At 37.1% G+C, this 15,640-nt stretch overlaps 1 protein-coding gene across 4 annotated transcripts in view; it reads left to right on the top strand.

Moving 5' to 3' along the window:
* LOC128203075 (basement membrane-specific heparan sulfate proteoglycan core protein-like) overlaps window positions 1-15,640 on the top strand; it is a 140,528-nt gene that overhangs the window by 79,719 nt on the left and 45,169 nt on the right. For all 4 annotated transcript variants that reach the window (XM_052904339.1, XM_052904341.1, XM_052904338.1 and 1 more), the window contains 14 exons: window positions 421-567; window positions 776-892; window positions 1,233-1,364; window positions 1,506-1,643; window positions 1,923-2,072; window positions 9,063-9,187; window positions 9,681-9,860; window positions 10,346-10,525; window positions 11,087-11,238; window positions 12,402-12,513; window positions 12,818-12,931; window positions 13,556-13,683; window positions 14,493-14,641; window positions 14,972-15,042. In XM_052904339.1, the coding sequence (XP_052760299.1) occupies window positions 421-567; window positions 776-892; window positions 1,233-1,364; window positions 1,506-1,643; window positions 1,923-2,072; window positions 9,063-9,187; window positions 9,681-9,860; window positions 10,346-10,525; window positions 11,087-11,238; window positions 12,402-12,513; window positions 12,818-12,931; window positions 13,556-13,683; window positions 14,493-14,641; window positions 14,972-15,042 (1,895 nt within the window). The remainder of the gene's footprint in view (window positions 1-420; window positions 568-775; window positions 893-1,232; window positions 1,365-1,505; window positions 1,644-1,922; window positions 2,073-9,062; window positions 9,188-9,680; window positions 9,861-10,345; window positions 10,526-11,086; window positions 11,239-12,401; window positions 12,514-12,817; window positions 12,932-13,555; window positions 13,684-14,492; window positions 14,642-14,971; window positions 15,043-15,640) is intronic.

The raw sequence follows: 15,640 nt of genomic DNA, 5'->3' as shown, positions 1-15,640 counted from the left end.
GTTATTAAAGGGACTTGTTCCCATTTTATCTGGTCAGACGTCAGTAAAATTAATTTTGGATTAAAATGTCACCAAATGCTTATTTCAATGATATAACATTGTCTAAACTTTCTCTTAAAAATGTAACAGAAAATGCTCTAATTTGCCCAAAACTGTTCAAATGAGCATATATGCTAGTTGATGTTTGGTTCTTGTTCATAAAATTACCGAAAATAACGTAATTTCAATCTTTGCTATAGATTTTTCAATTCTTTTCAGAAGGCATCTGAGATAGTTTTGTCCTCTACCTATTCCATATTTATTTGATGGGAATGTAAACGAAAACCTTGATAATAATAAGGCATATGCATGTGGCTTTAAACATTTACATATATAGTTTAGCAGAGCACTCATTCTTCTTTCTTTTTTATCACCCATTAGTCGGTCCGGATCCAGACAATGGAGGAGATGGAGGTCCATGTGGTAAAGACGAGGCAGTCTGTCAGAATGGCCAGTGTATCAGACGAGAGTACCGCTGTGATGGCGAGAGGGATTGTTCAGACGGCTCAGACGAACCTGCCGACTGCTGTAAGTTTAACAATGTCTGTGCTTAGTAAATTATAATTTCAAAAAGATGTAATTGACTGTTGTATTGTATTCCTCATGAAGTTTAAACATTATAAATGTTGCTTGTTTTTCCAGTGGTTGATATCATAGTTTTGCTAAATAAATCACAAGCCCATCAGTGAGAACTGAAAATGTCTGGCAAGTATGTCTGATATCACACTTATTTCAGACAACAATCTGTGTGAGCCCAATGAGTTCCAGTGCCCGTCTGGCCAGTGTGTGATGAAGATCTGGAGGTGTGATGGGGAGAATGACTGTGATGATGGATTTGATGAGTCCAACTGCAGTAAGTCACAGAAATTTGAAATCAATATTGGACATTACATTGTCTTAATGTAGTTTCATTGATTATGTGGGATGATTTTCATCTTGAAATTCTAGAAGTGAAAGGTTTGCTGAAAGCCATGGCATATGCCAAATTGCTTGATTTTGTGTTAAACCCAATATTCATATTTTGAAAAGGTTGAACTTCTAGCATTTTCTCTACACATTAATTTGAGCAATGATTCAAGTTATTCATGACTAAATAACTTAACTTTCTCATTCATTCAGTTTTGACAAGTAACTGGACCACTATATTTGGGTTTTCTTTGAGTGCTTCATTACATGACAACTTCTGTTTGTAGGATCAAAATCTCCTACTGAGCCATGTGGCTTTGACGAGTTCCAGTGTGTTAGTGGAGACCAGTGTATTCCACTCGCATACCAGTGTGACCAGGAAATCGACTGTCTTGATCGATCAGATGAAATTGGCTGCTGTAAGTTTCATGTAGTTACTATTTTTGTTGAGTATGCTTTAAGAAGGTTACTTAAGTTAATTATGTGTACTTAAAAGTATTCATATAATATAAATCTTTGAATATAAATTGAATATATCTAACTCATTTATGCACACATAGCTCCACCTATCATCACGCTGCCTCCTGTTGCTGAGATTGAAGTGGAACTAGGAGGAACATTCACCATCATCTGTGAGGCTGTTGGAGTCCCCACACCCCTTATTGTGTGGAGATTGAACTGGGGAAATATACCCTCAGGTAAGGCTCTTTTCCCACTTACTTCCCCCCCCCCCCCCATTACAACATTTTACCCCACCCCCTAATCATGTGTACACTCAATTTAGGATATTGAAATGGAGAAAAATTACTAAATGTATGACTTATACGGCATACAAGAGACCAACACTTTTAAAAAAAAAATAATATAATAATATTTTTCAACCCATTACGAGCTACTTCGGTTTGACACATCGTAATAAATATATAAAATTTTGCATTAATTCCTACACTTAATTTCTCATTTGTTATTTTCACTAGGTGATAGAGTGACTACTGTTAGTGAAAGTGGTCGAGGGGTTTTGACTGTGAGAGACGCACGTTATGAGGATGCCGGTGCGTACACTTGTGAGGCGATCAACAATCGCGGATCCATCTTTGCCATCCCAGACGCCCTAGTTATTGTCACACGTGAGTTCCGCTTGTATATCCATTAACAATTGTGCCCTTACAACATACATATAAAGCCTCTTCTAATAGAAATGTATTTAAATGATCTAAGGTTTCTATTTCCTGCAAATCATGGCAGACACACAGGGACTATTTTGTCTGGCGGCAGTGGCAATGTATGCGGATAGGTCATGGTCAGAAGATGACCCTGATTGATATTTAGGTCAAAGATCAAGTTTATGATTTAGTTCACTTGAAAAATAATGGATGCACGCAACATGCAACACATTTGATTCACAGAATTCTAGTTCATATTAATGTTTTTCTGTTAACAGTAATAATGATTGTGTTATGATGTTTTGATTTTTGTTAGATTTGGCCCCTTATAAATTCACTCATTCAAACTCCCTTTTGTACACTGAAATATGAAAAATAAATACAAAAGGAAGGCGGGATTGGTGTAATGCCATATGTGTCCTCACCAGAGCTAGCTTTTCATGGCTTTTCAAAATGGACACAAGCACAGGTTTCTGCTCAGGAGACAGAATCAAGCGTGATTCTATTAGCTGTCAGCTATTGTCACCATAAAGCTAAAATAAATAAGTATAAACTATGTAAAGAAGCTTTATATAATTGGTCATCATGCTGTCTCAATTTAAGATTTTGTGTTTTATTGCTTTATGAGTCGTATTTTGTCTATTAATTATATAAAAGGCACAGCTGATCTTGGAATGATGGCAGATTTTGAAGGTATGTGCTCCCTCCATGTATCTTGTGGAGATTTGTATTGGGCCATATCTTATATTGAAAAGAGGTGGATATTATTTACTCGTTATCACTCGTTGATGTTTAGAAAAAAGGGATACTTTGACGGAAATAAAATCAAAGATACTGGCATTAAATCACGGAATTATGTGGGTTTTTTTATTTAATAAACATAAGTTAAAGTTTGGGAGTAACATTGAACATCACCGGACTGGCCAAATATTGTGCTTTGTTGTTCACCAGTATCTTGATTTTTTTCTCCTAAGTATTCTTATTTAACATGAAATAAATCTATACAAACTGTATGTTGAAGGTCATGAAGTTGATTCTAATAACATACTAATGGTTGTGATTGTGAAATATGGACACAATTGTGGAATATATGGACGTAATTGTGGAATATGGACGTAATTGTGGAATATGGTCGTTATTGTGGAATACTTTGCAATATGATTTTGTTAAACTGAATGCATGAGTGGATCATCAGGGTAGAAGAAAAATATTTTGCATGCATATTTGAATGTGTTTTGTTGTGTAGCTGGGGATATCAAAAAGAAAGAGAGAATGTGAAATTGTGAAGAAACCTAACCAAATTGGTGGAACGAACATGTGAAATGAAAATAAGGATGTGAATACAATAATTCAATATTTACTCTTTGAATTGTACCATACGGGTTTGGAATGAAGAACAATATTGTGCATGATATCTTGAACAGGTAAGTGTCTGTACTCACAATGAATGAAGATTATTATATATATGTATAAAATATTTGAACCAAAATACAGCAAGCATCTGCAATTGTTTTCAAATTTTGTTACTGTTACATTTTCATATTTACAAAGCCCTAGTGTAAATTATTCTATTCTACAACATCCCCAAAGTATTGAATTTAGCCTTATTAAATCGAATTATCAAGTATCAGTCAAAAACTTAACCAATATTTATCATAAATATTACATCAATTTACAGTTCCAGTTCACATCCCAATTCTCCAGTCTGAAACTATTCTGCTTGTGGATGGAACAGAGTACTTTGACCTTAATGAAGGTCAAAGGTCACTGATAGTAGGCCTGTCTAGCCAGTGTTACAATGACCTTGACTTTTCAATGATTGGACCAACCTTGAAGGCTGGGTGTCTCACTTCTTTGGAAGAAAGTGGTGTAGAGATTTTGTACACTGGAAAACAAGAGGTTGATTTGGAAGTAGCAAAGAGAATTGTTCTTTCGAATTTTCGTGGAGATGTTATGCCAGAATCTGAAAGGGATATGGTAATAATGCACATTGGCCGATTGCCAAGTGAAATAAGTCAGGAACTAAAAAATACACAATCAATTCATCATGTGTCTTCCTCCATGTCCAAAATGACGAGGAGAGTTATAGAAATAGGAGGAAGAAAAAGAAACAAAACACAGTCTGAGAAGCAGATTATTCACATAGGTCTGAGCTATGATTGTCAAGGAGAATTAACAATAGCTGATGTGGATGGAAAACAAGCTCTAAGGTGTAATTATGAGGTAGATTCCAATGGAGAAATAATCTATAGGACTAAAACAGATCATATTGTTGGGGAGAATGAAATCAGAATTAAAAATGCTATTGATATTGTTTACATCGCAGGTGAGGTGCCAAAGAAAACAAGGGACAAGTTGGCTATTGTTGGAGAATCAAGTAATAGACCTAGTTTGAGGCATGAAATTATAACAATTGAACGAAGGGGAGAGGTGCCTCAGAAAACTAGGAAGAAAGTTACTGTTGTGAAAGGATCAAGTGCTTCAGAGAAACAAGAGGTAATTGAAATTAAGGGAAATGAGGTTAAATCAAATCCAAATGCAGAAGATAAAGTGGTTCTTACTGGTGGTGATAGTGCAACATTTGATGCAAAGCTTGAAGTCATTAAGGTTGAAGGGAAACAGGAGGTTGTTGAAGTTAAAGGGAGCACTATAAAATCAAATGCAAAATTTGACAATAAGTTGGTGTTAACAGGAGGTTCCAGTGCAAGACTTGACACTGAAATTGATGTTATTGAAGTGGAAGGGAAACCAGAGGTTATTGAAATAACCAAACCAACCACTCAAAAACCTACAACAATGCACTATGTAACACCAGTGCCTGCTACAGTACCTCATTTATTGGAAAAAGAAATAGTTGTTCAAGGTCAATCAGCTATGCATGAAATAATTAAACAACAAATAGTGATTACTGGAAAGCCTCCAGTACAAGAGAATACCAATAGTGTTGTCATCAGTGGACAGTCAGCAAGGGAAGATGTTTTGGAAAAAACTATAATTGTTACAGGTAAACCACCAGTTCTTCAAGAAAATGTCCCTGATCTAGTATTCCATGGTCATTCAGTTGCAATTGAGACTATGGAGAAAGAATTTGTGATTGAAGGTCATTCCAAAGCTGACAGTGAATCTGAAATAGTTCATACAGGTGATGTGCCACATTTTGGGTTTGTTAATCCAGGGATGGTTGATAAAGTTATATCAAGAACGGAAATTATTGACAGGAAAGAACATGTGATTGATATCGGGACGTCGCCACTTTCACTTGACATATCTGGAGATATTCTTGAGATATTTGGTGCAAGCCATGTTGTTGCACATAATGAAGCAGAGCAGTTGGTTGAAGTTGGGTCTGGAATACCTTGTACAAGCAAGATGGAATTGACCCTTCATGGCTCTACGTTAAACTGCAGATGCCCCAACAAGCATATCAATATCACTTACGTGGGACAAGGCAACACTGATGTTGAAGTGCTACAGTCTTCTTTCTTTGTTGAAGGTTCAGACATTGCATCAGATGACCAGAAAAGAGATGATGTTATAGTCTACATTGGTGGAATACCAGAGCAAATAGATAGAGGTACATCCAAACGTATTGTGATTAAAGGATTAAGCCCCATAAGATCTGATAAAGAAGAAGTTGTTGAAATATTCGGACAAAGTGCAAGGCTGCAAACATTTGAAAGACAAGTTACCCTTGTTGGAATTAGCAGACAATGTAAAGATCATATCTTCACAACTGGTGTGGATGGCAAGACAGTAGTGGAATGTGCCATCATTGAAAGGGAACAAATTCGTGTTGTGGGTCATAGTCCCAAACCTGATGTTGTTAATAAAGAAGAGACTATTGTGTTAAAAGGGCAGACACCGCCGACTGATATCCGCTTCGATGAGGATGGAGCTGTAGTACATGGTGGAACTCCTGAAATTGTTACTTCTAAACCGGTTCTAAGTAAAACTGATGAGATGTTTATAGTAGATGGTTTCGAAATAGTCAACTTCATGGGTAGTAACAATATACTTTTCAACCATGCAGGAACTAATAACTGTGAGAGAAAAAGAATTGTAGTAGCAGATAACAATTTAAATTATGGATGTCAAGATAACAATAGGAACTTTAATATACAATACACTGGGCATAATTCAACAGATATCTATATAAGTAGGTCATACATTGAAAGAAATTTAGAAGTTGATGGTGTTCAGGAAAATATCCTATTGTCACTTGGAGATGAGGCTGTTCATAAATTTGAGAATAAGGCCGTAGTTAAGGTCATTAAAGATGTAAGGGCTAATAGAGTAACTGGACATAGAAAAGTGATAGCTTTTGGGGATTCTGGTGACAAGTCTAAAACTCAGAGGACAGTGATTGAGATTGGGTTTTCACAAGGATGTCAAGGTAGACTGAATAAGTTTGAAAGAAATATGAAGACAGTCATTGAATGTGTTAAAGATGGAACAACAATATTTGGAGGAAATTCTCGGGAATCAGTTATAGAAAATGAGAAAGTTATTGTTATTTCTGGCCATTCTCCAAGGGAAAACTCTGAAGTGACTAATAATAATGTTACAATAGTTATTGAGGGACATGGTTCTGAAGAGAGACAAGTTGTAGCTGAAAAGGAAATAACCAGAGAGATAATTGTGCAAGCTAATATTATTGAAGAAAGAAGAGAAGAGGCAACTACAACATCTACAACCACTTCTTCAACAACCACCACTATCACAGCTGCTCCAACAACAACATCAACAAGCACAACCACTCCAAGACCAACAACAACAACAACAAAAACAACAATGCCTTCAACAACAACATCAACAACCACAACCACTCCAAGACCAACAACAACAACAACAACAATGCCTACAACAACAACATCAACAACCACAACAAGCACAACCACTCCAAGACCAACAACAACAACAATACCTACAACAGCAACTTCAACCACAACTGAGCCACCTCCAAAAATTGAAATAATTCAAGAAGCTAAAGAGATCAATAGAATATTTCTGACAGGCACAGAAAGTAAAGAAACTCCAATAATTACGACTGAAAAGATGGACTTAGAAAGCAATCAAACTCATAGACTATTTATGGTTGGCCAAGCTGAGTATATAAATTTGAACGAAACTGCAAAAGCTTTGGAAATTGCATTTAAAGATAATTGTGATGGTGATTATGATGTTATTGCTCAAGACATGTATTTGAGTGTACAGTGTAAGATTGGTGGATGGCAAGGAGTTGAAATAAGAAACATTGATGTTGAATTTACTGACATACATATTCGTACTTTGACAAGACTGGAAAAGTATGATACGAATGTTAACAAACATGATAAGCTCTACATTCAGCTGGAAGGTATACATGAAAGAGACAATGAAAACAAATGGCAGACACTGAATATAAACAACCAAGAGGAAAGTTCAGTCAGTGTTACGGGCATTAAGAGTAGTTCAGATGAAAACAGTGTACAAGTAGTTGAGATAGGCTTCACACAGACTTGCCGGTCTGGAAATCTCAAGAAATATGTCGACACTGATGGTACTACTATCTATTGCAAGAGGAGGGCAGATATATTGCCTGAGGATACTTATGTCAGAAATGATACTGGTAGTGATACATTGGGGATTGGTATAGTTGGAACTCAATACAAGGATAAAGATGATATTGATACTGCTGAAAAGGCTGTAGTGCGTACTCAAGCTGGAGAATTGAATATGGCTGTGCAAGAAGTGGAAGCAGCTGAGGGAAGAAAGGATTTGTTGTTTAATGTTGTTACTCAAAAGGTAAATGGTTCTGGGAGTGGTCTAAAAGTCAATGGTACATCTGGGGAGTTTCAAGTTGGGGCAAAAGGAGGTGCTTTAAATAATTCCAATCTAATTTATCAAATAGGACAGAAACCAGTACCTGCTATCCTAATACATGAGGCTGAATTGAATAACAGAAGAGGGGATTTAAGCATTGATGATCTGAATAGCGAATATACAGATAAGTCACGGCAATACAGTGTGCATTTGAATGAAAGTTTGGACATTGACATAGGGAATGATTGCCAGGGAAAGATTGAGGCTGTTGAATCAGACCATGGAATTGTTATAAAATGCACAGTTGGAAATGAAACAGTTACTCTGAACTTACTTGGGTATGGAAAAATTGACCAGCAAATGTGGGGAAACCAAGATATTGGCTATCAAAATGATGATACTGGTTCAAGTTCAAATGTTTATTACAACAACCATGGTGACTTGATAAAGTCTAGAGAGCTGGTTCTTCCAGGCAAAAATGGAAAAGAGGACCTGACTGTGCTGGAAGTGTTCTTTGCAAGTAGGAAACAATATGTGGGCAAAGACGAGGGATATAGTCCCAGCAAGGAAAGTTCCATATCTGGAAAAAGGCGGATTGATGATCCAGGGAATGGAGGGGCAGTAAGGAGGAGGAGGAGAAGTGCAAGTACTGGTATCACAGATCGAGGTAATGGCTGTTACATCACCACATAATGGTGGAGGGTCTTGTATCAATTGAAATCCAGTTATGGTGGATATTGTGGCTTTGAGAGTTTTAGAGAAACTGTGTACAATAATGACTCTTTTGATGAAGAATATAGTTCTAAAAGGTGCATGTTTTTTTTCTGTTTCAAATTTTGCAAAAATTACTCAAATTTAAAAAAAAGAAGATTTATGATGTAAATGGGAATTGTCAACAAGATGATGCTACTGTTTAAGATAAGGTAAGACCACATGGGCACTATGTTCTTGAGCTGAAGAGAATCAATGACAGAATCCATCATGTCTAGATGAAAATATTGGCAACAGTCAGGGTGAGTAAATGATCTTTGGTATGGTAATTTGCCATCATATGGATAAAGGTAAGTTTAAATTGACTAGTCTAGGTACAATATTTGTATGTAATAGAATAACAAGAGCACTGCATTTGACTTTTTCTATGTTTTTCCTTAGGTCAGAAAGGCCTGTGCAGACCACCCTTCTTCAACTCAGCTGCGAACACTTCTGACAATTGTATGCGCTGCTTCTGTTTTGGACACACCATCCAGTGCTTTAGCAGTGACCTCTCAGTCTCCAGGGTACGTTATATAAGGCTAAATTTTCATACCCTTTGATATTTGTAGAATGAATGTCTCAACTATGTTTTTGTTTTTTTTAGCTTGTCTATTTATTTTTCTTAGTCAAAGTATTGTAATGGACTTGGTGTCATCTTTGTATTGTAAAATCTATTTAAGTGGGACTTGGTTCACATATTGCTATAGACCATATTGATCCAATAACTTTTACTTTAAAAATCATAGAGTTAGGCCCCTTTTCCACCTGAAAAATGGTGTTTTCTCAATGGCACTCTTGTTTCTGTTTTGTTGTTCAACTGTTGACAAGAAGCCTTAGGTCTCATGAATCCTGAATATTTCCATTTTAAATTAAGGCTTTATAGATATAAAGATATTCTTAGCAACATTATGACAAAGCACATGTTTTACAGGAAGTGCAACATTCAAGCTAGAAATTAACTTTAATAGTTTTAAATATAAACTACAAAACTAACTAAAATACATCTATCCACCCTAGATTGCCTTAGCCAACAAGCCAGAGTTTGTACGGGAAGAAAGCGGTACCCAAACACCCATTGAGTCCTCATTGGTCAACGTAAATCAGAGGAGTGGAGAATATGAGGTTGTGGACATGACACGAAACCTGCCCAGTGGAGTTTACTACTGGAAGCTGCAGCGGGAATTCCTTGGGGATAGTGTAAGTAATGTTCATCTGTTCAACAACTCTCAACAACTCATTAAACTAGGCAGAGGGCTGGAGGGTATGAGGTCCATGATGTGTGGGTGGACTTGATTCATAACCTGGAGCAGGGATTTACTACTTTTAATTATACTAAATCACAAATTCATTGGGTATTAAAAGTTGATTATGTGCATAATCAGGTTACATAATTACAGAATAGAATTGTTGATAACTGAACCTAAAGCTAAAGCTGTTACTTCTAGAATCTGCATCACAAGTTTAAGGCTATGGATTGAGTAAAACCCTTAACTCATTATTCTTCAGTGCATTATAAATTATTCTTTTCAATTAAGATCATTTTTTTCAGTGGATGATTGTCCGTTTGACAAGGAAACAGATGTGTATGATTTTGATGTAGAAGATATTGATAAAGAAGTTGTCTTGTGTTGCCTTAAGTTATGTTTTAAGTGTTTTGTAGCCCCTCTTTCATTTTCTTGTAGCTGAGCAGTTATGGCGGAGAGCTCAAATACACCATCTTCTATGATATCGCTGGCAGACGACAGTCAACACTTGATGTTGTGGATGTGATCATCAAGGGCAATGGAATAACTTTGTATTACAGAGCATCGGTCGTCCCATCCCCCGGTGTACAGACATCCATCTCAGTACCACTTATTGAGGTAAGAACATACATAAAAAACAATCGTATCAGTTGATTTCTTTGTCAGAATATTAGGTTTTGTTGTGATTTATGTAGAAAAGTTTGCCATATTTTCATGGTCAGAACTTGAAAGACATGTGAACATTGTTTGAAAATACCATATTATGCACTGTTGAGTGAGACAAGTTCTACTACTTGCTTGCTGTTGCAACAGTATTACTTTCAACAATAGTTTTAAACTTGTCTGTTTTTCAAAGTGAAAATTTTAGGTACTGTGACAGCCTTAGCATCGCCATCTCAGAATTGTCCTGGTGCACACATTTTAACCTTGGCCATAGCTCAAAAACATTCAAAATTTCGAATGAACCAAAGGCAATACACACATGTACAGCAAGGCCCATAACTCTGGCTTTAAAAATTCTCATTATAATAATAATTATGCCCCTTCGGCTTTTTTGTATATTTATAAAACATGTTTTCTTCCTTGCCTATTTGTCTTATAACCATGACAAAAGGTATTGGCAACTTGAAAATCATTTTGCTGAGAGAAAAAATTAGGACTCTAATTTTCTTCTTCCAGTCTGCCTGGCAGCGAGCGGACTCGACCACAATTCGAGGTGACACCCCAGTAGAGACACTGTATGCCGATCGTGGAGACCTCATGATGGTTCTTGAGGATCTGGAGTACATTCTGATCCGTGGATCATATGACAGACAGCAGACGGTCAGCAGGTGAGTGTTGGATACGTGGATCATATGACAGACAGCAGACGGTCAGCAGGTGAGTGTTGGACCCATGGATCATATGACAGACAGCAGACGGTCAGCAGGTGAGTGTTGGATCCATGGATCATATGACAGACAGCAGATGGTCAGCAGGTGTGTGTTGGATCTGTGGATCATATGACAGACAGCAGACAGTCAGCAGGTGAGTGTTGGATCCATGGATCATATGACAGACAGCAGACGGTCAGCAGGTGAGTGTTGGACCCATGGATCATATGACAGACAGCAGACGGTCAGCAGGTGAGTGTTGGATCCATGGATCATATGACAGACAGCAGATGGTCAGCAGGTGTGTGTTGGATCTGTGGATCATATGACAGACAGCAGACAGTCAGCAGGTGAGTGTTGGATCCGTGGATCATATGACAGACAGCAGATGGTCAGCAGGTGAGTGTTGGATCCATGAACCATATGACAGACAGCAGATGGTCAGCAGGTGAGTGTTGGATCCATGGATCATATGACAGACAGCAGATGGTCAGCAGGTGAGTGTTGGATCTGTGGATCATATGACAGACAGCAGATGGTCAGCAGGTGAGTGTTGGATCCGTGGATCATATGACAGACAGCAGACGGTCAGCAGGTGAGCGTTGGATCCATGAACCATATTTTATACCTGTGAGACACTGTATCCATCGGACAAAATTCAAAATTTCAGGTTTCCATACCTTATTTAAGTATACAAGAGATAATTTTATATGAACACATATTGTTAGGCAATCAACAATATTGACAGATAGGTACTGTGAGGAGTTAAAATAGATCTATATTCCAAAAATGATAAATGCGTTTCAACACAGGTGACATCAGGGCTGGTATACAGAAAACATCTTAGGTGATTTCTTAACCTTCTTAACTCAATTTCCAAAAATTTTCATTATCAAATCAAAAGAAAGTGTTTTTAACATTAAATTATATATTTTGAATCAGATCAATGGTAATTATTATTTCAGGTTTATTGAAGTTATTATATCATATTTTAAGTGAGATAGTTAACTTAGGAAAATGACTTACTTGTAAGTTATGAAATGACTTAAGACGTTTTATGAATACTGCCCCAGATCAGGGGAATAAGGAGGCATGTAAGAGCATTTTACCATACCTTACAGGATTGGTGGCGTGTTCATGAGCACAGCTGTGGAATACCAGACAGAGTATGGACAGGCTTATCTTGTAGAGGAATGTAGCTGTCCAACTGGATATGTCGGCATGTCGTGTCAGGTACTTGAAGCTTATACACCTTACTCTTGCCTAGTTTCTGTAGTTTTTTTGCTCTTTAGAGGTGAAGCTTATGGAGATTGGAAATGCAAATGAAATGAACTATCAAAGCCTGCAAAATGGTAAATAAAAAAGGCTTAATCTCCTTTGCTAGTAATGTTGGCATAATGAAAATGAATGAAGACTTTAAGCTTAATTTGCATTGGTTATGAAATATATCATCAGTCTCTATAGTTTGTGTGGTACACTTTTAAATGTGTACACACATTGTTTTGATATCATTTGATGATATGTTTTGATGTTTCAGAACTGTGCGGATGGGTTTACCCGCGTACAGACGGGCCCGTATCTGGGACAATGTGTCGCCTGCAACTGTAATGGCCATTCTAATGACTGTGATCCTTACACAGGACAGTGCATTGTGAGTAAACTGAATTTGTTGTTTCTACTTTATGCTGTTGAAGGCATAGCATGTTTTAGAAATAAAAAATTGCTTTTAATATTGCCCCCCTCCCCACTGCATCCTATACACAGTGATTTACAGTAATTTAATTTATCTCAATTGTGACAGAAGCTGATTGAATCACTTTTGAGTCTGTTTCCTGGGAAGAACCCAGAACTGGGGCCCTATTCAATAAGCATCTTAGTGACTATTTTCAACTCAGTCATAATTTCGTAATTTTTGACATTGATTTTTTTTAAATACCCACTACTTTTCATCAGATTTATTTATATGCATATATTGTTTAGACCATATTCTTGCTCATTTTCATATTTTTGGTGTACAAACATTGTTCGTTTTCTTAAAATTCAAATTAGAAAAAAGGCAAGTTGAAAATTGTTACTAAGATGCTTATTGAATACGGCCCCTGATGTCTACTTTGAGAAACAATAAGGACACACAACATTCTGGATGTAAACTCTGGAAGACTTAACAATAACTTCCAAATTTTGTTCAACACCTTGTCTTTTTAATTAGTATACTTCATTATATTAGTGAGTTAATACATTCTGAATATTTAAATAGTACAATTCTACATTACAGAATTGCCTGCACAACACTGAAGGAGCCAACTGCCAGATTTGTCAGGATGGTTACTATGGTGATGCAAGACAGGGGACCCCTGGGGATTGTCGAGCCTGCCCCTGTCCCCTTACTGACCCTGCAAACCAGTAAGTGTAAAAATGGTTGAAAATCATTTAAAGAGCTTGGTGCTTAATAATATAAGTATCTATCATGTGTTTCCGGTACGGATAGAAACATCCGACCCGAGAGCACGCGCGTAAGCCGGTAACGAGGCTTGCCAAATTACCGGTCACGCAGCGTGCCCGAGGGTCGGATTTTTCGATCCGGACCGGAAAAACATTATTGATATTTTTTCTTGCATACCTAAAATTATGAATTTGTGGGAAAATTGATGTAGAAAACATACTTTTTAACATTTCACCAAAAAGAGCGTGTGACATTGTGTACTGACGTCATAAAGCGCAGTAATTTTAAAACACTGTCGACGTCTAATAGTTCCTTTAAAAATGGCGCTTTTACGATTATTTATTTTCAATTTTAATTAAAAGTATTGTATACTTCTATTTTTGATTCCGCTTTATTAAAATTGCATACTATACTTTTCATAAACCATACAATAAAAGATATAAAAGTGGCGCATTGTTGCGCGTGACTCATCTTACATGGGGGGTGTAAGATGAGTTTTTCCAGCACCGATCACATGACTGGAAACACACGTCCGGTATGCAACAATAGCCTCCATCTATTATATTAATCAATTAGGTGCCACAGTAAAGAAATAAGTATTAGTCTAAGAAAATGAAAATCAAGGCTTAAAGATTCTTGATATGATGGATGAATTCATTATTAGTTTTGCAATAGATGTCAATTAATTTATGTACATGTATCCAATAGATAAAAGGTGTTTAACCAGGTAAAATATGGAGAATTAATTGTTTACACATTTATTTCCAAGGTTTAGCCGTTCATGTTTCCTGGAGCGTGATGGTGAGGTCACGTGCGGGAATTGCCCCACCGGGTATGAGGGACGTCGATGTGAGCGCTGTTCTGAAGGGTATGTGGGCGACCCAATGACTCCTGGAAGCTCCTGCACCAAGACTTTAGGTGAGACATTTAGTATCAATAGACATTATTACATGAGATGTTACTGTATGGCGTGAAATTCAACATTGAATATAATGGAACACTAACATAATTTTTCAGCCTAAATTGTAATTTTCATGTTGTCTTGCCTCTACCATGCTGGCTGTCTAACAAAATTGTCTAGTATGTTATGCCTGCAGATTCATGATGTGAATATAATTAATATAAAAAAGTTTCTTCTCTGTCTCTGACTGGTACTGTCACCTATGTGCTAAGCTGAATGATAAGGTCAATATTGCTAGGGTAAGATGCGTATAGCTGTCAACAGTGTTTGGGTATTTCCTGTTTTAGTGGATTACTGTGACCCCAGGGGAAGTGTGCAACCCCAGCCCAACCCCATTACTCGCAGGTGTGACTGTAAGGTGAGTCACTTCTTATCTTATTTATTTTTTTAAACTTACATTGTGCTAGCACAATGCTAGTGCAGGTTTACATTGTTAAGGTTAGTTTAAACTTATTTATTTTACAACGATTGTGACACAAGGTATTACAAAAACATATTAATAACTATCCTTGGCACAACTTTACACAAGAGTTTTGTCTTGCATTTTGGGGGAAACCGTAGTACCTTGAGAAAACCCACATTTTCAGCATGGAACCATAAACCAAACCCACATGCACCCAGGCCGAGAATCGAACCCAGGTCGCTTAGGTGAGAAGTGAGTGCACGAACCAATGCGCTAACCTGACAGCAAGGTTATTTCGGGGGGAAACCTATCTCTCCTTTGCAATGGTTAACATCAACACTATAGCTAGGGAATGAGCTTACCATTGTACTATGAAGTAAACATCAACCCTATAGCTAGGAAATGAGCTTACCATTGTCCTATGAAGTTAACATCAACCCTATAGCTAGGAAATGAGCTTACAATTGTCCTATGAGGTTAACATCAACACTAAAGCTAGGGAATGAGCTTACCATTGTCCTATGAAGTTAACATCAACCCTATAGCTAGGAAA

This window comes from Mya arenaria, chromosome 9 (genome assembly GCF_026914265.1).
Source record: "Mya arenaria isolate MELC-2E11 chromosome 9, ASM2691426v1".
In the NCBI taxonomy this organism is placed as follows: Eukaryota; Metazoa; Mollusca; class Bivalvia; order Myida; family Myidae; genus Mya; species Mya arenaria.
Note: the sequence above shows the minus strand (reverse complement) of the source record. Positions and strands in the feature narration are given on the sequence as shown.